The sequence below is a fragment of the Pleuronectes platessa genome, chromosome 22 (assembly GCF_947347685.1).
Source record: "Pleuronectes platessa chromosome 22, fPlePla1.1, whole genome shotgun sequence".
NCBI lineage: Eukaryota > Metazoa > Chordata > Actinopteri > Pleuronectiformes > Pleuronectidae > Pleuronectes > Pleuronectes platessa.
The window spans coordinates 6,601,442-6,629,204 of NC_070647.1; the positions used below are offsets into that span (position 1 = coordinate 6,601,442).

Sequence of the window (27,763 nt, forward strand, 5' to 3'; positions counted from 1 at the left end):
ACCAAAGGAATAAAACAATGGTTATAAATTCTAAATTCCCTACCTCTTTAAGAACAGATCAGCACTTACTAATTAAATCCAGCAGGTGGCAGTGTGTGGCTGCAGCTTCAACTCATGAGCTAAAGTCATTATAGAAAATTATTATTTTACAATAACATTAAAACAGTTTTGCGCACACACACTTCATAGCAACAAACTGTAACATTGAAGTGTTTGTCAAGTTTCTTTGTTTTATTTTACAATATCTTTTTAATTAATATATTTTGTTAAAATGTTTATTTCCACCTTATCTAGATAATATTCCTTTAGAGAGCAACATGCACCCTGATTGGTGGAGCAGCGGCCAGAGAGGCTGGCGTACAGCCGTGGTTAATTAGCATATCCAGCCATGGTAATAAAGGTACCGGCGGCCTCACCTGATGTTCCTGAAGGCATCACACACACACACACGGGTGGGGAGGAGAGCTGGACCCGGTGGAAGTCACAGCTCAGTGGGGGGGGAAAAGTTCAGGCAAATTAACCCACCTCACACACACACGCACACACACACACACACACACACACACACACACACACACACACAGGTCCGGCCAATGTCCGCAGCCTGTGCGTAAAAGCGCACAGCCAAGTCAGGACCTCTTTGAGACGGCCTCACCTTCCTCCCTCGCTCCCACCTCGAGCTCTCCAGGGCCGGTGGTGCCTTGACGCTGCCCCCGCGCCTGGGACTCCTCACGCCCGGTTCTGCTGCTGAGTTGTGGCCGCTCCGATCCAGAGAGCCGGGTCACCCATGAGGCTAGAGGCCGCCGCCAGGATGGATCTGTTCAGGAAGCTGTGGCGGGCGAGGAAGCTGATCCTGGTGGTGCTCATCCCGCTGTCCCTGCTCCCGCTGCCGCTCATCCACCCCACCAGCGTGAGTACAGTAATCTGAGAAAAAACAGGGACTCTGTATTATCATTGTGATGTTATTATAGGCACACAAAGAGAACAGGAACCTCCTTTCTTCTTCTAGAAAAGCATAGGACTCGTTTTTATATACAAACTCACTTGAAACACTCAAATATAATTATTGTTCCAGAAAGACAGATAAGATACAACAGTGATTTGACACATACTAAAGGAGGTATAAATGGCAAACAACTACAAAATACAGTACAATTACTGTTGTCTTTTTATTGATACTCTAAATTAGTTTATTAAGTAATTAAGTAAGTCTTACAAAATCAGTTTAAGTCAAATAAATACCTAGAAAACAATCCGATACAGCTGTAAACAAAACCTCCAGCTCATGTGTTGATGTCTCCCCTGGTTGCTGCTAATGGCTGCAGTGTCCTGATGTGATTGTGTCATTGTGTGGGTGCGTGTGTTTGTGTGTGTGTTTGTGGCCGAGTGAGAGACGGAGAGAGGGAATCAGTCAAAAGGCACACTGTCTCTTGTTTAGATGAGTGCTTGTTCTCGAGCCCTTCCAATCATCAGATAAGTGTTTGTGTGTTTATGTGTGTGTGTGTGTATGTGTGTGTGTGCGTGTGCCCGTGCCTGTGGAGAGGAGATGTCACGACATGTTGATCAGATGGAGATCAGTGTTCTGCCAAAAAAGGACAGGAAGTTAAAAGTTGTGTGTTGTAGTAGCTCGTGTTTGCTTCTGGAAAGTGTCCACAGACAGATGAACCAGCTCAGAACACAAGAGGCTTATCTCAGTCTGCACAAACCCAATCTGTGGATCAGGCATTCACCTTTTTGAAATGAAACGTGATTCAGAGGGTTGTCAAGTCACAGAGCTGCTGCCTCGTCTGTGAGGACAAACCGCCTGTTGAGGAAAATGTTGTCATGGAGTTGGTTCCGGTTCGGGGGTGGTGGTGTTGACAGGATTTTGAAACAGGTCACAGGATCATTTTGAGTGGCTCAGACCTGTGTTGTGATTCGTCTCATTTGCAGATGGTCTCCTCCTCATAATTTCCTATGAACAAGTTGCTAAGCCTATGAGACTAACTTTACCACAGATATGTTTTCTGGCACCTTGAGAAGCAAAGCCCCCCAAAAAAAACCCCGTCTTTTTCAGGATGTTGTCCTCCAAAGTCCGCAGTCCACAGTTTGTGCCTTTCATGAATTACAATTACATTCAAGTCACAACCAGGCATCTGTCTCTCTGAGAGAACAAACACCAGACAAGCATTGAAAAACGCAGAGGGCTATGGCCACTGCTCTCATGTTATTTCCTGAAACCTCAGTGACCCCTTAAACCACCTGGAAGAAGATATATTCTCAAACAATAGTTGAGGGAAACGACATATCCTACAACAGCTCAGTTTGTGCAAAGTGAAGCAAAAATGTAACAAATAGTTGTCAGTTAGTGTTATGAATGAATGTTTCCCTTTTTTGTGTTTTCCAAAAACAACCAGACTGCGTTATTCAATGCAGCAGAAAGGAAAAAAAGAAAGATATAAATATACTCGTCTTTTGAAATTCCTTCAGATCAGTGATGCATGCTCTGAAATGTGTTCTGTAAAACTGGCCCATATCAGCTGCATGACTTTATTCATGAGCAGCACAAACTAGGGGCTAGCTGCCCGCACTCAATCACAGATGCTAAATAAGGAGATCCAGGAATTTATGTATCTTATATATTTACATCTAAATCAATTTGTCTTGTAATCGCTAAATCATAATGAGAGTGCTCCAACGAATCAGCAAATCATCTCTTTCCCAGATTCTGTGAATTAAATATTATCTCACCACATAATGATGCCAGTTTGGATTAACACCTACACGGTTTATGTTTTGGTTATATGAGGTTAATAATACAGTCACGTGACCTAAAACACACATTAACATTACCACTGTTAGTAGCTTAACCACTTGTAACAATGGTATTAGTGCTGACAGGCGTGTGATGATGTGTTATATTAGTCGTAGGTGTTTGTGTTTCTCATAACATCATTAATTCTAAGCAAGTGTCGTGTGCTCGCTAGTCGTCCGCCGGCCAATCAGCAGGGTTGTCCAGAAGCCTTGCTGTTATGTCAGGACTGGTGGATGTTTGGCAGGAGTAGGCGGCACAGGATGGGGCCAAGGGGGGGAAAAAAACAGAAAAAGAACAAAAGCTTCACTACAAAGAAAAAGAAAGAAACAATCCAAGCAATTAAGTTATATAATCACCCCACCGCCATGCTGGATTTTGGCCCCACGTGGCGTTCTTACGACACCCGGGACCCCAGACAGTGTCAGGAATGTGACAGGGGTTCAGAGTGACACTACGCCTGTGTGTGTGTGTGTGTGTGTGTGCGTGTGGAGTGGTACTGTGTCCAGCTGCAGCAGGACAGAACATCTGCTGGGTGCAGTCAGGCCAGGTCATGGACAGAGGCCAATGGTAGATAATGCTGAATGGATTTTACTCCATAACTCCACAACTATTGGACGGATTGTCACGATCTTCGGTGCAGACATTCGTGTAAAAATGTCAGTGTTTACAATACGTTGTTCTTTAAGTCCTGCAAAACTCATGGCATCCACATCAACCTCAGTTGTACTTAGTGTGTAGTAGTTCTCATCGTCAAATGTTAGCAGGCTAACCTTCCAAACATGGTAATCATTATTCCTGCTTAACATAAACATGTTAGTAAAGTTATTGTACGCATGTAGACCTTGCTTTGTTTAATTTCCAGTCAACAAATTCAGTTCAGATCCCATGTGGCCCAACACTGTGGCTCAGGAGGAGGTTTGACCAGTCGATTTTGCATCCAGGAGCAGTCGGTCAAACTCCTTCACGATGTGTCAAGTAAACAGTACTGGCCTGGACTCTTTGGAACAGGAACCAGGCAGGATGTTTGTCACAGCACAGGGACCTTTTCCAGGTTAAACAGGGACTGGAGTTCGACGCACATCTGTGGCAACGTCTTAAAAACAGACAGAATGACGCAGATCATTATAATAGAAGATTTGCTAAGTGTGTCTATCCAGCTTTATTGGACATGTTTATGAAATATTTTAAGTATTGAACTTAGGTTGATTGTGCTGTCTGGGACAGAGATGGTTTATGTGTGTGTTATCTGACAGTTTAAATAGTTACTTACTTCTTTGCTGATTGTTTCTGTTATTTGACCTAATTGGCCTGTCAGGAGGTTTCAAACCACTGTGTGTTTCTTCTAAATACCAATCATCTCCATATCCTAAGCGGACCACAGATAACAGGGAGCTGATGAGACAATCAATGGGCTTCTGTTGCATGCTGAGACACAAACTGGCCTGTCAGCAAAGACAAAGTGTCAAAGAAAGGTTCCCTCTCAGCTGAGTGAGCTGTGGACCCTCGTGATTACACAAATCCATCACAATGGAAAACTGGAGGGTTCTCATTCAGCTCACATTGCCAAATATTTGGCAGCCGAGCTCACGACAGAGATACTTATGCTGATGAGATTATGTAAACACACTTTATAGTTCGGTGAGCAGATGCTAAATCAGCTCAGATCGTAGACTCATAGATTGCTAAATTTCATTGTACACTGTGCAATGACAATAAAAGGATTCTATTCTATTCTATTCTATATTAAGATGGACGACATGACAGCTCGCCAAAAGTGAAGCAATCTCCTGGTGGCTGATAGTAGTATAGGTCTTAAACCCTGCCTCCTCCATGTTAGTGGATTGGAAGTGGACCAAACTAATCAGTCAAAGTAGAATACAGTCATGTTTTCTGGGGAATTGGATGTTGCTCTTTAAATCCTAATTTTGGTGGTAGCTAACAAGACTAGTGTACGAGCATAAAACAGTAGCTTTGTAGACAGGATTATTACTGTAGAATGCTAATGCTGTTAGGTCAGAGCTGTGTGTGTATCTGAAAATAATGCACATGCCCATGGTTTTATAGGATCTCCCACTTACTCATACAGGACATCAGTACCAATATAGTCACATAGTGTCCAATGTGATATTAAGATCCATTGACACATTCAGTCTCTGCAGCAGCACATTCTTCTGCAGCCTTTAGAAAGTCAAGTGAACTTTTACCTACATCTAACAAAAACATCCTCCAATTTCATGCTTGTCACATCAACTGTTTCCTCCCTGTCCTTCCCTGTTTGCCTTGAAATGCCGTTGACTTCAACAGTGATCTGCGGTTACACCTTTGTTTCTATCAGGTCAAAATGAATAATGATCAACTCTGGAAGAGAAAAACTCTCAAAGAGGACCAACAGTTGTTAAAAATACTGGTTACGTCCCAGGTTTCCCTGCCTCTCTCTTTCCATTAGAGGACCAGCATGTATTGACATCCACCCCCTGACACGACAGGTTATCAGTTAGGTTGCATCAGTGACTCTGTGATACCTGCGTCTCTGCTCACTCAGCAGTTTGACCTAAAGACCGAAAACGAAGCACAGATGAATGTTTAAGGATCTTTTGTGAGTGTTAACTGTCTTCTGATAGACAGAGACCAATAATCAATGATCAGTGACTACTGAATCCGATCATCTTTGCTGGTGCGTCTTTGTCCCTATGTGTTTATCTATTCATCCACGTTAGTCTCCATTAATCTGTCTATTTGTTCTTTCTTCCCTGGTGCCACCTTTCTCTTCCTCTTTCCATTCTTCTCGGTCTCCATGACTGATCAATAATCAAACGCCTATCTGTGTGTTAATCCCGTTATCATGCGGCGTCCTCAGTGACCTCATGGTTCCTGAATGTGGAGGAGACAGACAGATTGAAACTCTTGTTAACCAAATGGAAGGAGACAAAGGAAGGGTGGCAGCTGTCGAGCAAAAACATACATACATATGTCTTCTCTTTATAAAGTTGTTTGTTGTGACAGGATTTAAATGACATTTTCCTTGGCGAGGTCCTCTTTGATTTAAAACCCAAACACCTTGTTCTGTTCTCAGCCTAATCCAGCAGTGTTAAATGCTGGGAAACGCCACGTCCCTCTTGCCAAGTGAAATCCACAGGTTGTGATTTCAGGAGTATAATCTGTACCATTAAACCAAACTAGTGCCAAGTGATCAGTCTTCATCAAAGTATCATTGATTGATTATTTATTTAAGCCTCGGAAAACACATTGAGGAATAAGACCCTCATTTACAATGGTGCTGAGGGTACAATAAAGAGTAAAACATTGAGAAATAAATAAATAAGAATAGAATAAATATGCATATATACATACAGCAATACAAAGTAAAAGGTCACAAACAATCAACCCTGACGATTCAATAAATACTATAAAATACTATGGTTAAGCTTAACCCAACTTACAGTTACAATCACTGCAGGAGAAGCCAGCCGTACATGAAACAAGAATCATGTGTTATACTTTTTCTAAATTCAGCTTTCTTCTTCTATCTCTGTAGTTTCAGATGGTGTTCATGTGTCACAGACTGTACATTTGCTGCAGAGTTCAGCTGGTATTTGCTTTTTAAGATCTGAGATAGAAATGCAGAAGCGGTGACTATGGATGACAATGAAGTCGAGCCACAGCTAAGCTAATAAATGCTAACATCCACTGTGGCGATATTGCGTGCATTCAACAAATGCTGATGTTTTGTCCTGACTCTGACATTTGGGGTCGACGACTTCTGTATACGCAACAAGTTCTGGTCCTTTGATACGTAATAAAAATACATCATCATTTTATTTATAATAAATATAATGTCCATATAAAACTTGGTCAAATTACAATCTAATTCAGGGATAGATTGTCTTTAAGTCTATAATGTGGTTGTGGTGATCAGCACTGTCTTATTTACGGAAAGAGGTTTCCCAATTCCCTGGTTTGGTCTTATTATCACACAGTCAATCACATGTGATGCACTTTGAACTGCTCTCACCTGCATGAAGGGTGCTGTACAAATAAAGTTTGATTGATTGATTTATTGATAAATTACCACATACCTAGTTTGGAATTTCTATCCAGCACTTTTTAGTTTCTTATGAATACAACAACACCTACATCTGCAATAAGCCGATAACAGCTATGTTGGATGGGTTGATTTTTATTGGTCTAGCTCTGCCTAATATGCTTTTAACTAGAGGGTTTTTAGAGGGAAAGATCATATCTGAAATTTCCTTATATTTGTTGAATAATTATCCATAAAAACATCACACATGTAACAAAATTCAAACTGCGAAGATGCAATTTATTTTATCGAGGTCATGTAACACAGTTAGCAGGTTATTTATCCTGTTAGAGTCACCGGTTTGTGAGTCTATGGCTTGAATTGCTCTGAACAGGTCTGGACACGTTTTGTGCTATAACCCTGCAGCTTACCCCCCCCCCCCCCCCCCCCCCCGGGTTTATTAATTTCAGATTAACTGACCTGTTACCGCAAGATATTAAACTGAATGTTAAACTGAATGTTTTATCTGATGTAAAAGCGCTACTAGATCACACAGCATGCATGAACTGCTTGTTTTACGTTAACAGACTGTGATAAAGCCACGGTGGAAACATGGGATGAGGGACACATTTTGGGCTTTACTCCCCAAATGTTGGCTTGGAATTGAAATTGTGTGTGTGGTGCTGCGGATGTGTGGAGTCGCTGGAAGAGGCTTGATTTTGGGACTTTTATTTTTGTAATGATTAATGAGAGTCTTGGTAATTTTCATGAGGTCTTAACCAATGTCACGAGATTGGTTTTTAAAGTTGGGGAGCCTGTCACTGAGCCCGCTGGGGTTGCAAAAGAGCGGCATGAGCGACTGGTATGTTGATATTACATAACCATAACCAGATTAATAGCAACATAAGTGTTTGTGCTTGTGTACATATGTGTTAGATAGAGTGTGTGTATGGGTGTGTGTGCTTGTGCTAGCTCTGCTGTGGTGTGGAAGTTTGATAAAGCATGATCATGTGTCTATTCTGACCTTACAATGTTCATGTCCCCGCCTGCAGGAGGCCTGCTGCGCGTACGTGCTGATGGTGACGGCGGTCTACTGGGTGTCCGAGGCCGTTCCCTTGGGCGCTGCCGCCCTGGTCCCAGCCTTCCTCTACCCGCTGTTCGGGGTCCTGAAGTCCAGCGAGGTGAGTTGTAGTCATCTGTCTTCAGCTTTCCATGAGAACTTCACTCACAACAACAGGTACAAAAGCAGACAGGTCTAGAACTAAATAAATAAAATAGCATTAGATTATCAGAGAGACTATACTAAATAATTAAACCTTATAAGTGTTTTTTAAACTTTTAGAAACATTAACAAAATAAACAACAAAAATTGATAACTGTGACCCAGTGAATCAGTGTGATTAAAGACGACCATGTAAACAACACATTCTGATTGCTTCAACCCAAATTCAGGAACAATCTGGTAAAAGTCAAATCGTTTTACTTTTAGTGTCATTTGTGTGTATTTGTCCCCATTAATAAAGTCTGCTGGCCTTCATCTGAATAAACAATGATGAAATCTATCTGTTTACATGCACTTCTAGATATGCTCCACTGAAATGTTGCAGAGCTGTTTTGATACCTCAGGAAACCCATTCCCAACAAAAACTGTTTACAGGAGCTTAGTTTTTCTCTTATTGTAAAACAAGCCCAGACTGTAAATATAACAGTGTGTTAACCTTTGTCCCTGTGAAGAGTGAGTGAAACACTTGTGTTATTTATGCCAGGCGATAAACTGTGTCGGGCTTAACGGCGATTGCCGGCTGCTGATGAATGCCGGTTCTTATATCCAGTTCTTACAATGTGTTACTGTGTTGTTAATAAGAGTCAGCTGATCATATTTGCTGTATATGTGGATGCACAGTAATTCCAGATCAGAAGGAATTATGGATAAAAGGCCTTCTAGTGTTTTGAACTCCAGTGAGTCAAGATCCAGATGCATGTTCCTGTGGGCTTTTAAAGGGGCAGCATGTGCTTAATGATTTATACTCCAAACAGATAGGGGGCAGCATTTAACTACAAAGTTGGGGTGTAGCTAACTCACAGTTCCTACTTCTGTCCAGTTGATACACATACTCGACTCAAGAGTGAGTCTCAGTTGTTTTTATAGCACTGACTTTATAGTTTGATCCACGTCCTTTTCATTAACATGGAGGAGGCTGGATTTATTAAATATACTGCAGCCAGCTACCAGGTGGCAATTGAAACTTATCATCACTAATACCATCATCAATCAGTGTTCTTATTCTCGGTTTCTGCATTCACATGTGCTGACACTTTTTCCGGCCATCACCACTGCCCGGTGCGTTCAGATACTCCGCCCCTGTGAGATTTGATTGGTTTGACACAGTCTCCGTTTCCTCTCAATTAAACGCACCCCTCGGCATCGTCTTCACCGCTCTCATCAGCGTTACATAAAAACAGTGAGTCATGTGACCAAATCGCATTGACAAACAGTGACAAAGCAGCCTGTGAACGAATGCTGTTAAGCCTCATGTGATGGCGATCCACAAATACACCAGCAGAGAGCTTAATGCAACATTTCCAGTCTGTTATGGTGCTTTCCAGTCTCCCCTAATACCCGCTACTTCAACCCTCCAGTGGCCACTGGCAGGATGCCTGTGTGGAGCATTACGTACAGTATATACAACCACAGTCCTGGACTTACTGCATTATCAACACTTACTTCTACTGGCTGCTTAATACTGATGACTCACAGTGAAGATTTATTCAGCTGTCACTCATGTGTTCACTGCAAGTGCTGAAGGGAGCATCACTTTAAACTCAGGCTAACATGACAACAAGTTTAAGTTGTCCACACTTTATTTTCTTAAATAGTCTCTGAAGTTCCTCTTCAAATCAAAGACTTACATCTAATTCCAATTATATGTCCTATATCCATGCAGACTTCCTAATTCAGTAACATGCATATTTAAGTCATTCCTTGTTGACTGTTGACTCACAGATCACTCGATATATTGTGAAATTTGTTCTATGTTCTGTGTATTAAGTTATTTTGCAAACAAAAGTTCCACCGATGATACTAGAGGATCCTCGGCCTTCGTTCGTCGTATCAGATCATACTTTGATTATCTTTATTAGCAGCAGTTCTGTTGAATTCTAATTTTCCGTCATTGGTTCTGGGATAATTGTGAGATTTCGATTTTCCCATTAATCAAGAGAATAACTGTTACTTGCAGCGCTATGGATATCATTAAAATCTCTTTCAAATCCTCTAAGAGAAGACATTTTAATTGTTGATTACCAAGACTTCCTGTTTGATTTACAGCAATTTTCTGAAGTATCAAGTCTCTGAAGTTTCTCTAATAACCAAAGACTTGAATGTAAATGAGAACTGATTAACTGGCTCTTCTGGCGAATGTCTCACCTCTAAAGCTCACATTAGTAAACAGTGAGCGAGCGATCAACTGCTTCATACATATTCTCATCGCAGAGCAGCTCTTGGAACTTTGAAACAATTCATCCTGTCTAAGTTCAATTATGAAATGTAGCGAGCAATTGGTTATATGAGTCAATTAATTAAAATGTTTTCTTATTAATTCTTTAAGGTTCTGGGCACTATGGCCTTGGTCTGAATCGAACCTGCGGCCGCCACAGAAGACTTAATCCTCACTGCGTTAGTATTGATAAGCAGAAGTACCACGTATTTCAGCTTCTTACATGTACATCATAAAAATCCCTTTTTAATTATCCAAGGGATGATATTTAACAGCTCGGTGCCAGAACTAGCTACTTCTTCTACTGTACTTCTTTCTGTGGTGTTTCTGTGGAGCAACACAAGGAGGAGAAGGTGCAGCAGTGTTTTGGGTGAGAGGTGAGGAGACGCAGGCTTACACAAGGCTTTGAGGCTGTGAACCCTGCGGGTGGGAAGTAGAGCAGATTAAAAAGAACAACTGGCAAACTGTAAGTGTTGATCCAGACCAAGGAGGGGGTGAAGTAGGGAAGTGGGTGAAGAGTCTCCTTAGATCCTTTTTTCCCCATCGACAGTTTTACGTTTTGAAAAGGCCGATTTTTATTGTGAAATTAAAAGATTTGAATCTGTGTGTGTGTGTCTGTTCAGGTGGCAGCTGAGTACTGTAAAGACACCACCCTGCTGCTGATGGGAGTCATCTGCCTGGCAGCCTCCATCGAGAAGTGGAACCTGCACAAACGCATCGCTCTGCGCATGGTGATGGTCGCGGGGGCCAAGCCTGGCATGTGAGCAGCTCACACACCTTTCATGCGCTCAGCACAGCGGCCGATTTCACATACACACTTGTTCCTGTCGTAAGATTGAGGTCAAAGAAGAAAGGACTGACCGACGTGCCCTTACTCCCTAAAGCTTAGACTGGTTCTGGAAATAGTCCAAACACACATCCTCCAATGTCCCTCTTTCTTCTCTCCTCCAGGTTGGTGCTGGGCTTCATGTGCTGCACAGTGTTTCTGTCCATGTGGCTCAGCAACACGTCCACCACAGCCATGGTGATGCCCATAGCTGAGGCCGTCCTGCAGCAGCTCATCTGCACCGGTCTGGCCGACAGCCACGAGGACTCCGAAACCGCCGACGCCCCCGAGGATGACGGCGGTACGATGGGTTTTACATACAAGTCATTTTAAACACATGTTTACAGAATCGCCTGCACCCACATGCACTTGAAACTGTTTATATTTGATTGTCGCACTCAAAGAGAAAAAACTGAGATGTGGAAACAGACTGTTGATCCATAAATATTCTGTGAAAACCTTTTTTAATTCAGTGTTACACCAACTGTTCCCCTGTTACACTGTTAATAATAATAAATGTTGTCCACAGCTGTTTCAGACAAACAACAGAACCTGAATAAGAACCAGTTGGAGCTGCTCTACCGCAACGACAGGTCCGTGTTGTGTTTGTTTATTTGTTCCGGACACATGCTGGTGCATTGGGTGTCTGGCAATCTATGGTTTTTTTTTCAATTCCCTAAATTGTGATATCAATCAAAGGCCACTGAGCATCGCATTTAAAATCATTTAAATTTGGATCTGCACCAAATTGCAAACACTCAGTACCATAACACATGTCTGATTATTATTCTTCAAGATCCATCAATGATTATCTTGCACAAACCTCCCTATCTCACAACGTTAAAGAGAGCGGCAACATTACCACGTGATTTCTGATTTGTCGCTTGTTAATTCATACAACCATTACTTGTCCTCTCTCTCCAGCAGTGACTGCACCAAACGGGAGCTTTCTACACTAACAGAGGTGAGACTTGTACTCAATTAACCCAGTCATCTTTTTCTGCAACATGACCTGTTAAAAAAAGTTTTTATATGACATTGTTTATACAAATACCCAGATATCTATGATCGGTCAATATCAAAACTGATCAAATGATGCATGAGCAGCCGATGTAGCGGGCGGGCTTCAGATTTGTTTGTGCTAAGTAGAAATCACTCAAACAATTAGCATTAGAACAGTTACATCCAAGAGCTACATGTAAATCCTCGTGTTCTCAGGTACAGACTGTGGAGGTAAATGGTTTGGGTCTGCCAGTCTCCAACCAGGACTTCATCCAACACACCAATGGACACCTGCCCCAGGTTAGGAACATTTTCTTGGAGGTTGAAGAGGCAGATGTGTGACTGTAGAGCTGCTGGAAACAAGAAAGAAGAAACTCTCCTTCTCCTGCTGTTTACCGTGGATCTCACCTCTGTCTTAGGTTGCGATCGATATCCCAAACGTGAAGCGGGTGAAGACCAGGAGAGACTCCCAGTATCCCACCAAGAGGGATCACATGATCTGTAAATGCCTGTCGCTCAGCATCACCTACGCCGCGACCATCGGAGGACTCATCACCATCACCGGCACATCCAGCAACCTCATCTTTGCCGAGCAGTTTAACAAGTTGGTACATGTGCACACCAGGGCCGGGTCTAGGCAGGGGCAAGAGGGGGCCTGGCCCCCTCAAATAAATGTTGTGCCCCCTCAAACTAAATAGGGTTAGGGTTAGGGTTAGGCACAATGCCCCCTCAAGATTTGTGGCTGCCCCCTCATACATGCCTGTCTAGACCCGGCCCTGGTGCACACACGCACAAATAAGCACACACACACTCACACACTCACACACATACACACACACACTGAAGTTGTGAAATAAGAAGATAAAGTAGCTTTAAAAACTGTTCTGGGATTGGGAAGATATTTTTGGTCCTGTATTAGCTCAGGAACGCTAGGAGACACCATCATTTTATAAGCATATTTACATTGTGGGTGATTTCTAGGCTGCTGCGCACTTCATGTGAGAGGAGTCTGTGTGTGTGTGTATGTATATGTGTGTTTGTGTGGCGGGGTGGGGTGTTTGGCGCATGGGGTCCGAGATCAAACTAATCAGCCTCTACAGGGCTGATGGAGCAGATTTCCTCCGGGCCGCTGCTCTAAGCCTGGCAGAATGGCCTCCTTCATGTCGCAGCTTGTTGGACAAAGGTCAGGATTTGATTCGTTGTGCATGTGGCGCTTTGTCTCTGTGTGTGTGTGTGTGTGTGTGTGGTCAGTTGAAATCATCGCAAGCCAAATTTTTGGGGCAAATAAGTTCAAAATTTGTGTTAACATGATGCACTGAACCAAACTTTTTGACATAATTTTAGAGCAAAGACTGCCTGAGTTCGTCTTAATACGTCCCTTCATGGTAAATGAGGCTGTGTGTGTGTGTGTGTGTGTGTGTGTGTGTGTGTATTCAGGTCAGTCAGTCCAAGTCCTTCTCTGCAGCAGGTCTTACCGAGTCTTAGTACTGAACTTGACCCCAGCATCATACACACACACAGACAACCTTTGACCTTGAATATATTCATACATGTTGCAGGCAGCATCAGCTTTTTTCTCCCTTGCCATTTCGGCTCTGCCCTTTCTAGTTGCTTGGGCAAGGCCATTATTAATTGCTTGTAAAAAGGAATGTTTCTCAACTTCTACTGCAAACGACGCAGCGGCACCACTATTCAGTTTTGCTTTCACAGGACATCAGCCCAGAATGAGAACACCCCCACATGGGTGCATAATTGAAGCAGGCGTTGCATCTATGGGCTGCTCAAGTTAAAAAAAAAGAAAAAGCTGCACAAGCGGTCCACAGAGCGACTGGCTACTGTACTGCAATTCAGTCCTGCATGACATCAGCCCATTCATAGGGAATGAAATGCATCCCCCCATATGTGGGTTGGTGCATAATCAAAGTACGCTCACAATGCATCTATGGGTTGCTCAAGCTAAAGGGAAAAAAAGGGATGCTCAAGTTTGTCCCACAGAGCGACCAGCCCACCGAGATTCTTCCTGGTGGTTCCCATTCCCCTTCTACACTATATGTGGTGCTACCGTGCTCCAGCTAAGTTAATATCAGCAAAGCCCAGCTAGAGAACTCATGTTTTAATATTGAGGATATTGGCCTATTTACATCTCATTATAATATCCAACCCTTTAAAGGGGACATATTATGCCCATTTCACCACAGTTGATATGGTTCCTTGGGGTCTTAATGAAATGTTTGTAACATTTTTTGGTAAAAATACCCCAAGGATCATTTAAAACAGCACCTTTTTACTCTGTCTAAAACAGACCTCCTCAGATCAAGCTGTTTTGAGGGCCCCGCCCCCCTCTCACCCCGCCCCCATCTTACCCCACCCCCTTTCACCCCACTCATCCCTCCCCCTTCTCCCCCCTCTCATGGAGGTGTAGGACATGTGTTTGAATGTGTTCTCACTACAGAATGCATTCAACATCTATAGGGCAGATTATGGGCCTTTATGTCCAAGAGGAATAGAGCAGTAAGTTTTTTTTTTTTTTATGCATGAGATATGTCATTTCTGCAATAAAATTATGACTGAGGAATAAATACAAAAATTACTCTTCTGTGTATTACTTTGCTAACTGCTCATCTTACACGTGTCAATTGTTGACATGCTACATATCAAACATTAAAAGCACACAACTGCTTCTATAAACTTTTATTGTCAGAAAGATTGCCACAGAGCTTTTTAAACATACCAAGTATAATGAAAACATTGATTACAAAAATACAATTTGTGCCATCAGTAGCCATACTGTAAACAAAGGAACACTTTATATTTGTGTGTCACCTTTTATTCTCTAAATACAATGTAAACTTTGCTCAGCTGTTACAGGGATTTGGCGTACAGAAGCTTTGTGAGCTGGTGTTGAGGCCACCTGGGCCGGAGAATCAGGGTGGTCCTGCCCTCCTGCGTGGTGCTCCAGATACGCAGAGTGTTCCCTGATGCTCAGGGAAGTTATGCAGGGTTCAGACCTGCCCTTGATTGAAACTCGACACATAGCTGGCTATAACTTCCTGCTTGTCAGGTTTCTCATACTTGGCAGAGAGATCCTCACGTTTTGAGATCTTCAGCACCTCATTCACATATGGGGCCGGGTCCTGAAAAACCTCGTGAAAGATGAGGTCCAACAGGTTATCCACGTGATCTGTAATACAAATTGGGGGAAAAAGTTGGACATTTTGCACTTTTTGTATTTATTACTTTCTTTTTATAATTATTTTATTCTATTTATCGTGAAGACGATAAATAAATGGTCTTTAAATCGTGAAGACCATTTAGAGACAGCAGTTAATTGATGTTATTTATGTTTCACATACTGTTGTATGTTTGGATTTTAAATAAAGCCTGTGAGAATCACGGAAGGTTGCATCTGCTTTCACCGGCTTTTCTGTGCACTCGCCCTTCTTATATATTACATCTGTCCCCCGCCGACACACAGGACACACCTCAAACAGCTCCAGGAGGCAGTTTTCATAGACAATAGACAAAGATTTCACCAAAAGGCTGCAACGGCTAAAAAAGTGTAGGATGGTAATCCATCTGATTATTGAAATGTTTAGATTAAATATTGAGTCACTCACGTCACATCTGCTGACTCAGTCAAGACTGTGATTGAGTCATCAGGATCATAGGTAGCATCCTGTGGCTCTCCGAAGTCCATACTTGAACAACTTGGGTTGTCCTCTCCCTCCTCCAAGCGAGGTCTCTACAGCTGAGGTCCCAACACCAACATCAGTGCAGCACAGTTTTCTGTGTGCCTATGATAAAACAGACACAGTATCCATGGAGTCACAACAAATGAGATGCTGTTACAACTTTAACACGGAGACACAATCAATGACATGAAGAAGTAACTGAGGGTAAACCAACCTGTACTTTTGTTGTGAGGTCGCAGTGTTTTCATAGAAAGCTGCGTTCCATGTGTGCGCATCTGTGGTGGGTCCGTCTGGCATGCTACGTGATGTAGCCTAGCACCGTGAACAAATGTGCTTGCCTGAATACCAAAAGCAGCAATGTTATTCATGTTTGTACTACTGTCATGCATACAAGGATACAAGGACACATTTCCCCAAACTAGGGCTGGTAATGAATAATCGTTCTAGTCCCGCACATTATGACAACAACATACTCCGGTATCTTGAACGAGCGGCCGTAGCAGCAGCTGCAGCTGGAAGTTAGGTTCGTGAGTGTTGTGCTCTCCACGCTCTCCCCCCCCCGCTCGCGTGTCCTCCCGTTAGTACTGTGCCGCTGATTTTTTTCCCACGGCAGCACTGGGCTGGAAGTTCGCTACTGCCGACACTCGTAGCAGCTACTACAAACTTCCGTAGCTAACTTCAAGCTCCAGCAGCTACAACCGGAGCTCTTAGCAGCTGCTACAAACATCCGTAGCTAACTTCAAGCTCCAGCAGCTACAACCGGAGCTCGTAGCAGCTGCTACAAACATCCGTAGCTAACTTCAAGCTCCAGCAGCTACAACCGGAGCTCTTAGCAGCTGCTACAAACATCCGTAGCTAACTTCAAGCTCCAGCAGCTACAACCAGAGCTCGTAGCAGCTACTACAAACATCCGTAGCTAACTTCAAACTACAGCAGCTACAACCGGAGCTCTTAGCAGCTACTACAAACATCCGTAGCTAACTTCAAGCTCCAGCAGCTACAACCAGAGCTCGTAGCAGCTACTACAAACATCCGTAGCTAACTTCAAACTACAGCAGCTACAACCGGAGCTCTTAGCAGCTACTACAAACATCCGTAGCTAACTTCAAGCTCCAGCAGCTACAACCGGAGCTCGTAGCAGCTACTACAAACATCCGTAGCTAACTTCAAGCTCCAGCAGCTACAACCGGAGCTCTTAGCAGCTACTAAAAACATCCGTAGCTAACTTCAAGCTCCAGCAGCTACAACCGGAGCTCGTAGCAGCTACTAAAAACATCCGTAGCTAACTTCAAGCTCCAGCAGCTACAACCAGAGCTCGTAGCAGCTACTACCGGGGTTCGTAGTAGCTGCTAGGGGGGGGGGGGGAGCGTGGAGAGCACAACACTCACGAACCTGCCATGTGATCACCGTTCACCGTGGACTCGCCAGCCGTCCTCGATTAATGAAAACTCCTGTAAAGTCTCTCCCTATCCCCCACCACTACATACTAGCCCCCCACCCCCTCACACACACGGCACAACATGCTAACGGCACTAGTCTCCACACAAAATGTCTAAAAGAAGCAAATACCAGAATTATAAAAAAAAAATACTTACATTTCCCTCGTCTTCAGTATTGCCATGGAAAGATGGCACCGACCCCTCTTTCAATAACAACCTTTTAGAGAATCCAGCGTTATATTGGCCCAGGTTGATAAAACAGTCCGATTCAAAGTGGTGGCAGGAACGTTGCCATCATATATGAACTCAATCCATCTCAATCTTGTGTCTTCAGAAGCTGGAGTCACATGAAGACATGTTTGCAGCCGACCACCGATTCATGCTGCTAGTTAGCTAATCCAAGTGTTTCCAAGGCTTGCAAGAATGAAATGGCGGACACCGGTGGACCGAGCTTATATAAAGTGGGAGGGTCCATCTAGGGGTGGGTCGAGTGGTAGTGGGGGAGTGCATAGAGCTATGGGGGAATGTACTAAATGGGCATTTTTCGACTATGACGTCTATTTCGGGGGAAATTCAATTGGACGCACTTTAGCACATAGTTTCTGAAATAGAGGAACCACAACAAATCGCGGGAGTGATTTTTTTCCAGAGTTTTTGGGACGGTAGACATGCCAGATACCCAAACTAATGTGTAGAAGCACTACAAAAGTGGAAGTTTCATAATATGTCCCCTTTAAATATTTCGATCCACTTTTGGGTTTGTTTTATTTTTTACCTGTGGATGATAATGTGGGATGGTGCACCACTTTAGTTTAAGACATATGACATTTCTCAACATCTCTTTAAGGAAATCACATGGATTTTGACAAACTGTTATGTTGCATAGATTTGAGGACTAACTTTCATCCTCTTTTTCTCTTAGTGCCCCTGTGAGATTTATAGTTTTGATGTTTATCTCCAAAGCCATTGAATTTGATAAAGTTACATTTAAAGTTATAGAGCCTCCTTTGACCCCAACTTTGGTCCTCTCTTTTGAGAAGGGTATGATTTTCTTCAGTGGCTGCTGACACGAGAAACTTAAGTTGACCAATTCCCTTAGCAAAAAAGTTGATTCTGTGCAAGAAGACAGGCTCAGAGAAACCACGAGAAAGAATTCTTTAATCCCGTCGGCTTTTGCTCTATATAACATACCAGGAGGACCTTTAGCACTGGAGGCAGGTCAAGAAGTGTTGAAAGCATTGTTGTAAGTGGATTTGTAATCTGATTTGCAGTTGTCAGACAGGAGTTAATGGTAAATACAGTCTTTCCTCGCCTGTTTAAACTGATTATCTGGTTAACTAACCAGCGCGTAATCAGTTGGGACATTTCTATGAATAATATAGCTTTTCTTATTCAGCTCTCTGTCCTTGTCATTCTTTCAAAAAGCTTTTTCAAAATTGATAATATTAAGCAAGTGTCCTCTGGATACGATATCTCCATTCATTCTTCTTCTGTGGTTACAGCTGTGGTTATGGCTCAGAAGGTAAAGCAGGTCGTCCTGTAACCAGAAGGTCGACCTTCATGATCCAACATCATTGATCAATAACTAAATAAATGTGATCTTCAGTTTGTGAAGGGCGAGAGGGCAAAGGAAATAAACACACACACACACACACACACACACACACACACACACACACACACACACACACACACACACACAGATATCCTAAACTAAACTAACTGTCTCTGTGTCTCCAGCCGTTATCCAGATGCAAAGTCGATCAACTTTGGAACATGGTTCATCTTCAGCTTCCCCATCGCCATCATCATGCTGGTCCTCACCTGGCTGTGGTTGCACTTCCTCTTCCTTGGCTGCAAGTGAGTGGGTTTTTAATGTGTGTTAAGCAGACCTGTGTATCCTGTGATGTAGGTTGTTCCTCTAATATTCATGTATGATTATTGTGTGTGTGTGTCTGACTTGGCCACTTCTCACCATCGTATCATTATAGCCTCACGTTAATCCCTCCGTCTGTACAATGGTGAACCAGGAGACTGTTTGTTGTCCTATGGCTGCAGGTTGCACTCTGGTTGATTTTGTTGTTGTTGTGCGTTCAGCTTCAGAGAAACATGCTCGCTGAGTAAGAAACGCAAAACCAGGAGAGAGATGCTGTCGGAGAAGAGGATCCACGAGGAGTACGCGAAACTTGGACCCATCAGGTGTGTGCGAGTGTTTCTCTCTGTGTTTGTGTGTGCATCCTATGTTGTAAATTGTTATTTCATTTGGGTCATTTTCAGCCAAGCTGCAGTGGAAACCAAACTGAGAACCAGCTGCAGAAATTCTGGGAGAAATTCAAGATATAAAAAGACATTAAACCCCAAAGATGTTTTAAGGCCCAATAAGCTACTTTGTCGTTTCCATTTCAGTTTATAAATATAACATTGTGCACATGGCAATGCACTTTAAGGACATTGGCTGGTTTTCACTCATTCAAGGGGCCGTTTGAAAGTAAAGACTTATTCCTCACAAGCGTTGAAAGACCAACAGTATGTGTGTATATCTTACTCACGCACCCAGACGTTATCATTCATGTAATTGCTGCTCACAGTCTTTTTGTGGTTTCTGTGTGTGTGTGTGTGTGTGTGTGTGTGTGTGTGTGTGTGTTTTTTGTGTGTGTGTGTGTGTGTGGGTGTGTGTGTGTGTGTGTGCGTGTGTCTCAGCTACCCAGAGGTGGTGACCGGTGTTTTCTTCATCCTGATGACTCTGCTGTGGTTCACCAGAGAACCAGGTTTCGTGCCTGGCTGGACGTCTCTCTTTGAGAAGTGAGTGGCCATAAGGTTGGGGCGCACACCACCGCGAAGTGGTCTTGTTATCACTTACACATGTTAGTTCCCAGTCAGTGATCAGTGGTCCAGTTTGTTAGTAACAAATAGGTAAACACACACTGTCACACAGACAGAAATGTACATAGACATAGTCATTATCTTGATGACAGCACATCGCTAAAAAACACATCTCTTTGGTATTCAATGTCATTATGAAAAGCTTTAGATCCTCTAATGGTCAGAAATTGGCCTGTTTATTTTGATTGAGAAGCCTATTTGGAGCATTTTTATTCTGTGTGGGCTTCTAAGCAAATATAATCAGAGTATTAGACTTTGTGTAAACGCACTTATTCAAACTGTGAAAGACAATAATTGAACTTTAATTTGTGCTTCTCTCCCTCAGGAAAGGCTACAGGACCGATGCCACAGTGTCTGTCCTTCTTGGCTTCCTGCTCTTCCTCATCCCTGCCAGGCGACCCTTCTCCTCTTCCTCTTCCTCCTCCTCCTGCTGTAGAAACGCAGGTCAGCACCATTCACTCATGCATTTGGCCGTTTTTGATTTACCTGCACGATGTTTGACTAATCTCAGGCAGGTGGACATGCTATTTGTCATGATATCCTATGTTTGGGGTGAATTGAAAAACTTTATGTTGTGATCGTGTATTTTGGGGCTTTATGAATCATGAATAGCCAGTAGCTCTGACTCCCAACAGGCCCCTCTTTGTGTTCCCAGGCTCTGCGGGTTCATTTATTGCACGTATATGCCTCAGGTTCACCAGGTCAGAGTAAAACTGTTCAACTCCAGTCACTGCTGAAAACCGCTGGAAAACCTCTGTTGTATTTCAAAATTGATAGCAACACTGAAAAGCAATTTGAAGATCAGAGAATATTAGAACACAAATACAAAAATTCAAAGTTTTACAGATGAGAAAAGAGTAAAAACAAAAAACAAAACAAAACATTGTAAAATGATAAAAATAGTCGGTAAGATCACAACTAGGACACTGACATTTCTACTGTGTTTGTGTGTGTGTGTTTGTTTGTGTGTGTTTGGTTTCACCAATCAGTGGATGATTCAGAGTCGGACCCTCTGGCTCCCATGATCACCTGGAAGGACTTTCAGAGACTGATGCCGTGGGAGATCGTCATCCTGGTGGGAGGAGGCTATGCACTGGCCGCTGGTTGTAAGGTACTGGGTTTTTGTTTGTGCGTTTGTCGTTGTGTTACAGTACTGGGTGATTAAGTTGGGCTATTGGTTTGATTGCATATAAAATATATATGACTGGCATGTGCATCATATCTGTATGTCATGCTCCGGTTGTCCAATTTTTAAACTGAGATTATAATGAAGAAATAACATAACCGGAAACTTGATCTGATCTGTTACTGTCTGTCAGACAATGCTGCATGAGGGTTTCAGAGTGGCTGTATTCTTTGAGAGTGCTCACTTTTGTGTGTGTGTGTGTGTGTGTGTGTGTGTGTGTGTGTGTGTGTGTGTGTGTGTGTGTGTGTGTGTGTGTGCGTGTGTGTGTGCAGGTGTCGGGCCTGTCGGTGTGGATCGGCAGACAGCTGGAGCCCATGAGTGGCCTTCCTCCCTGGGCCGTCACCCTGCTGGCCTGCCTGCTGGTGTCGGCGGTCACTGAGTTTGCCTCCAACCCGGCAACTCTCACCGTCTTCCTGCCCATCCTGTCCGCGCTGGTAAGACACAAACTCCTTCACACACACAAGGACCGGCCACTGTCCACGGCCATGACAAAATATCAGGTTGAGGAAAAGTAAGAGTGCTACGGCGGAAAAGAAACGCATAATGGTCAACTGATCGAAGGCTGTTATATGTGACTGTGATGAGCACATAATCTGGAATGGGTGCAAACATCAGATACCAGTCATACACTATCGGCACAGCCATTAGGTGCCATTTAGGGTTCAGTATCTTGCCAAAGGACACCTCTGAATGCAGATTGGAGGAGCCAGGGCTCCACTCAATAACATGCATGTCATTGTTTGCTAACTTTTACCTTGATTGTTGAGCATTTAGAAATAATATTTTATGTTTTTCGTCAGATTTAAATTTGAGTTGGAACCAAAGGCTTTTGGCCGCCATGCTCTTTTCAAAGTGTTGTAGTATTTCCTCTGGGTCATTATCAAATCACAGCATCACTGATGACTCTGCTTCCCCCTTGTGGATCACTGCTGAGCTAATGTAATGTGCATGTGTTCCCTTCTCTTTATAAGAATTCATTTTATATCTCTCCTTTCTTTCCTCCTTTCATCTCTCTTATTCATTTATTGTCTCTTTCTCCTCCACCCCCCCCCCCCCCCCTCGTTCTCCCTTACTCCCTTCCCTCGTACCAGTCGGAGACTCTGCGCATCAACCCGCTGCACACTTTGATCCCGTCCACCATGTGCGTGTCATTCGGGGTCATGCTTCCAGTCGGGAACCCCCCCAACGCCATCGTCTTCAGTTACGGCCACGTGAAGATCAGTGACATGGTACGACACACACACACACACACACACACACACACGCACACACAAAGTCACATGCTCTCTGTGCACCTGCAGCATCAAAAGGCCCAAGGGTACAGTGAGTCAAAGTCGCTTTACGTAACCAGAAGGTTGAGGAACTCTTTCATTTCTTAACTCTTTGCAAACTGAAATATTCTTTTTAAAGCAGACAGTTTGTAGAGTATTTCGATTTGGTTTGTATTTGTCTCTACATCATTGTTTTCCCCCTTTTTCTCCTCCAGGTGAAAGCAGGCTTCGGGGTGAACCTGATCGGCGTGGCGGTGGTAATGTTGGCCATATCCACGTGGGGTGCTCCCCTCTTTAACCTGAACGAGTTCCCAGCCTGGGCAGAGGCCAGGAACGTCACCGGGATCTTATAACCACCGCTGTGATGATGGGGCCCACGTGGGAGGAAGAGGGGGATGAATCAGTGAGAGAGAGAAAGAGAGGAAGAGATGGAGCAAATGTTTCTGTGTGGATTTGACAAGCGAATGGCACACGTTGTGCCGAGAGGATGGTCTCACTCAGCGTTTAGCCTTTCTTGGTTAGAGGGCGCATGGATGGAGGGTAGGAGGAGAGGAAAAGGAGAGAGAGAAAAACACTATGCTATTGTTAGATTTAAACATTAGAAATAAATATATATCCATGAGCTGGTTTCAAAAGGAATGCAGGACGTGAAACTGGCCACTAGGTGGAGCTCTGACCTCCAGGGCAAAACCTTTCTTTACCCTCCATTAATCTATGAGGGCAATCCTGCTCTCACCGAATCACTGAGGAGATCCTTAAAAACTACAGAGCTGATCAAGAAGTGTTATTTGTAGCTGATTTATTGATTCATGTTAGGAAAATTATGAGTGATATTTCTAGATGCCTGGAAAGTGTTTTAGAGCCACTTCATGCCTTCCTCTGTGGAGTCGTTTTGGTAGAAATAAGCCAAATGGCCACGGACATGCTTCTTTTCGTGTTTTCCCTGAGATTACAGTGTTAAAGAAGAGCTGAGTGCTGTGCTGAAAGAAGATAAATGCATGAAAAGGGGCTTTTAATGTGGCTGCTATTATGCTGTCCCCAGTGTCTTTTCATTAGAGTCTATATGATTTGTATCTATAGAGAAAAAAACGTGTGTATATTCAGCTACAAACTGAAAGCACATACAGTCCATAGATGTCTGTAGGTGCTATCTCCATCTTCATTTGGAAATCTGTCTCCTAATATCAGACCGGTGTCTTTACCATAGCAGATTTTTCTTCCCTGTCACACTTTGAACATACACATGCTGGACAGCTTGTGCCGTTACCCTATGCCTGTAATACGATTGCAACACGAATGTCTCCTGTGGGAATTCAACCTCTCACTGGTTTAGTGCCTTGCTGCAAACGCGGAGCAGCGCAAGAACCAAGGAATGGTTCACTACCATCCTCCTTAAAACTTGGAAAGCAATACATGCTTTTTATTCCTGAACAATATTGCCTTCTGGGCGTTCATGAAATCTGAGAAAATGCTACTCACTGATCCCGAGTTATGCCCATGTAATGATCCTTATCAATGAAAATTTAAATTTTTGCATTTGCTAGTAGCAGAAAACCCTTTGACTCATATTTTATCAAGCTTCAATAGCTTGAGTAATTGTCATAAAAACATTTTATTTTTATGAAATGCATGTCTTTGCAAGTTCTGAGTTGTATTGAATGCAGCGTCCAAAGTATTCCCAGCGAGTGAGCGCAGGGTTGTGTGGTGCAGACGTTTCTCCAATCAGCCATTTAATCACACTGTGGTTTATCAATGAAAAGGTTTGCGCATAACATTTGCTGTGTTTAGCAAAAACAATGTCAAAGAAATGCTTGATACTGTATTTTTACACAAATTTGAAATGTAATTTGTGGCTTTTTTTTTACATCACTACATTATAACTGTAGGAGGAATCAGAAGCGTACATTTGTCTTTTGTAATTTATTCAGTTCTGCTGAAGGTTTCGTACATCTCCGCGGCGTTGCAGCGATGACCTTTGACCCAGCGCCCACACTTCTTTGTAAATACATCCAGATTTGTAATATAAAGATAATGTGCCTCTGACTGTTTCTAAATGAGATGTTATATTCCTAAATTATGTATTAAACCTCGATGTCTCATTTGTATCCATCTCAGAGACTCTATTTAGGACGATACAACATTACGCATGTACAACAACAATAAAGCAAAAATCACATCAAACAATGAGTTTCTTTTTATTTATTCACAGAAAAACACATCAGATTTGATCCTGTCACAGAATAAAAACCTTGATCAGGAATTATTAAGGCTAAGTATGTATTTGACTGCAAAAAAACGTCAACCCAAACAACAGAACTACACACGTTTTGGTTTCAATAACAGAAAAATCATGTTGATGAGTGCTGACAAAGAATCCATTATGAGTGTGTACTGTACATCCAGATATATGTAAGGCCTGCGTTTATCAGAACTAATCAGAATTCATTTAAAATTTCAAGTTTGTCCACCCAGACAAAAGAACAAATCATTTTCAGACCACTTGACTCAATTATTGTGGATCTTTTCCCTCTTCCTTTCCTGTGGTTTCCTTTCATACAAAGTATCTCAGTGTGAGTGATGCCACACGTCGCTCTCATTTAGAGTTATTTTTCTGTATGCTGTCCTGCTGCACCTTATTTCTCTATACAATAAATAACAAAACTGCTCCCCCAGTCCTGAACGTGTGTGAATGAGGCTAAAGCCATTCAGTCTGCAGATTGTCGGCTCTCCAGTTGTTAGGAGGGCTGTTGGGGGCCTTTGGCAGGTATGAAGCCTTCATTTTGCATCTTCTCCTTGTATTTCAAGTAGTCTCTCCTCTTGGTGAAATATTTCACCTGTCGGGTAAAACAGAGAAGATGAGTCCTGCTATAAACCTGAAGCTCAGTTTTAGGTAGTGTGTGCTCTTAAATCCAACAGATTTCTAGGTTTTTGAGGGACTGCTCTCAACACCAACGTCTAAATGTAAACCCCAGGATTTAACAGTTCATAGAGGCGGGAAAGAGAGCGGGATCATTTACCCACTGTGCAGGGCAATTTGCCTCAAATTCCTTCTGGAAGTTCTGGCAGGCTGCAGCGTTGTCGTCCTTGTCATCCAGACATTTCCACAGCAGGTCCCTGGCATCCCAGCAGGCCTTTCTCTCTGATGAACTCGGAGCCGGCATCTCTACCTGAGTCTTGGAGGGAGTTCAAACACACACAATAGGGCAGGACGAGTCAATACAGGAGCGCAAGTAACTGCTGCCAAAACACCATTGTGAACAAGCAGGTGCTGCACAAAGTAACACACAGTAACACACAATGCAAGAGGGAACACTTCTGCAGGTCTCCACTTCTGTCAGACTCTAGAGCAGGGATGCCAGGGTTACCGCCAATGGCTATGGGGTTGTGTGGGATGACAGGCTCTCATTGGTTGGTTTGTTGGCGGGTCAGGGGTGAATGAGGAAGTGGAGGGAGAAGACGAGTGTTGATGCTAGAAGTGAAGAGACGACGCACGGACATCTGAATGATGTTATGAAAATAGCCACTGCCCAAACTGTCCCCCGATATGGACAAGCTGGTGAAAGTTAAAAGGGGTCTGGCTTCGACAAGTAGCCGAAGTATGCTGGTCTCCCCATTTATCATAATCCAGTGTGATATGGTCGGGAGGGAATAAAAGGGGTTGGGGTTGACTGATAGCCAGGTTAGTGCCATATAGGCATATGGGTGTGTGGAAATATGGGTTGGGGGTGACTGGTGATGATTGGCAAAGTTAATGTGCCTTATCTGTTGTTGAGCCAATGTTTTTCGATAGCTCATATTTGACAATTTTTTCAAGAACCTTTTTGTTTTACTAATTCCTACTGGATATTCAATCACATGGCCTTTTGTTTGACTACTTTATTCTGGCGCTTACTTTCTGTGACTCGTTTAGGCCTACTTGGCCTGGACTTCTTTTAATTGGCCTAATTATGCATTGACGTGTTTTCATGTGCAAGCCTTCAATAAATATAATAATAGTAATTAGCAGTTTATACTTATGTTATTTATAGGAAATGTGTTTCGTTGGCACCTAGTCTATTTTGTTGCATTTCTAATTTATAAATGTAGGCTACTTGCATGGATAGGAAAATGTTACGTCTTTATAGGGTAACTGTCTCCTGCTTTAGGAGTAAGATGTAATGTGGGCCTCACTGTGAGGCTATTTTGGTGCCAATGCAATTTCTTATTGATGTGTAGGCCATCATGAATAATTTCAAATAGCAAACCTATCCATGTGTTGAGTCAGTGTTTGGCCTTTTCAGACCGAAAGTGTAATCCGCCCCCGTGAGGTTGCTTGAAAAAAAATCTGGCCCCCTGTCCAAATTTCACCCTGGCATCCCTGCTCTAGAGGCACCGGCCCAGATGGAATATCTTACTGCACTGCTTTGTTTCTCATGTCACTCCACTCATACTATTATCTCTAACAGGCACATTTGTGTCACCTGCACATCACAATATGTCCTTCTGTTTATGTACAACAGGTTGTCATACCTGCTCGTGCAATCATCATACCACTGCACTTTACTTCTCAACATTTCTACACAAACAGTTAACAATATAATGTACATACTATTTGATTCTATCTCCTTTTTCTATATTTATCTTCTCTTGTCTTCCCTCATTCTGACGTGCCTGCTGCTGGATCAACTGCCTCTCCCCGGTGTGTGGATCCACAAAGTTGTATCTTATTTAACACTGACCTGTGCTATGCTAACCAGCACAGTCACTTCATTATTTTAAACCTGCTGCTCCTTTGAACTCTGAGTTTACTCCTTGTTTCTGCACAATCGTTGCGTTTTTACGTCCTCGCCTCGGCCATAACACACCAACATATTCATTTAATCTACTTGGCATCTCTGTGTCAGGCTCAGCTCGACATTAAGCTGCGAATCATTAGCTTAGCTCATCCGAACAGAGAGTGAACTGATGGCAGTTGAGGTGACTCGTGTTGAAGGCACTCACCGAGTGGCAGGTTGAATCCTCTCTCCGCTGCTGTTTGCTCCTGTCACTCCATGAAACCAGAGGAAGCACATGCACTCTGCTGCTGCTGCTACAACAACAAGACTCTCAGCAGCACCGGGCAGCACTGAAGGACGCGCGGCGGTACTTCCTGGTTGTCGCTGCCTGATGACGT

General features: G+C 43.1%; 2 protein-coding genes and 1 long non-coding RNA gene across 3 annotated transcripts; 1 reads left to right on the top strand and 2 right to left on the bottom strand.

The window, feature by feature from the left end:
- Positions 1-787: 787 nt before the first annotated feature.
- slc13a4 (solute carrier family 13 member 4) lies at positions 788-24,789 on the top strand. Its single transcript, XM_053415030.1, has 16 exons — positions 788-910; positions 7,868-7,996; positions 10,936-11,072; positions 11,264-11,436; positions 11,668-11,731; positions 12,063-12,102; positions 12,357-12,440; positions 12,560-12,744; positions 19,012-19,131; positions 19,369-19,470; positions 19,972-20,073; positions 20,480-20,615; positions 21,164-21,265; positions 21,613-21,774; positions 22,432-22,569; positions 22,827-24,789. Exons 1-16 carry the CDS (start codon positions 788-790, stop codon positions 22,962-22,964), a joined length of 1,935 nt encoding a protein of 644 aa, XP_053271005.1. The 3' UTR covers positions 22,965-24,789.
- LOC128428787 (uncharacterized) lies at positions 14,823-17,961 on the bottom strand. The gene is made up of 4 exons (XR_008333837.1): positions 17,428-17,961; positions 16,047-16,170; positions 15,758-15,934; positions 14,823-15,321 (listed from the first exon to the last, which is right to left on the bottom strand). It is a non-coding gene; the product is annotated as an uncharacterized LOC128428787 (long non-coding RNA).
- On the bottom strand, positions 24,788-27,756 carry LOC128428786 (cytochrome c oxidase assembly factor 6 homolog). Its single transcript, XM_053415033.1, has 3 exons — positions 27,592-27,756; positions 25,629-25,784; positions 24,788-25,445 (listed from the first exon to the last, which is right to left on the bottom strand). The coding sequence occupies exons 2-3, from the start codon at positions 25,770-25,772 to the stop codon at positions 25,347-25,349; spliced, it is 243 nt and encodes an 80-aa protein (XP_053271008.1). The 5' UTR covers positions 25,773-25,784; positions 27,592-27,756; the 3' UTR covers positions 24,788-25,346.
- Between the last annotated feature and the right edge of the window lie 7 nt (positions 27,757-27,763).

Coding starts and splice junctions, on each gene's coding strand:
- slc13a4 (XM_053415030.1), top strand. CDS start 788: ATGAGGCTAGAGGCCGCCGCCAGGATGGATCTGTTCAGGAAGCTGTGG. Junction 11,437..11,667: donor CGACGCCCCCGAGGATGACG/GCGGTACGATGG, acceptor TGTTGTCCACAG/CTGTTTCAGACAAACAACAG. Junction 21,266..21,612: donor CACTGGCCGCTGGTTGTAAG/GTACTGGGTTTT, acceptor GTGTGTGTGCAG/GTGTCGGGCCTGTCGGTGTG.
- LOC128428786 (XM_053415033.1), bottom strand. CDS start 25,772: ATGCCGGCTCCGAGTTCATCAGAGAGAAAGGCCTGCTGGGATGCCAGG. Junction 25,446..25,628: donor CAAATTGCCCTGCACAGTGG/GTAAATGATCCC, acceptor TTTACCCGACAG/GTGAAATATTTCACCAAGAG.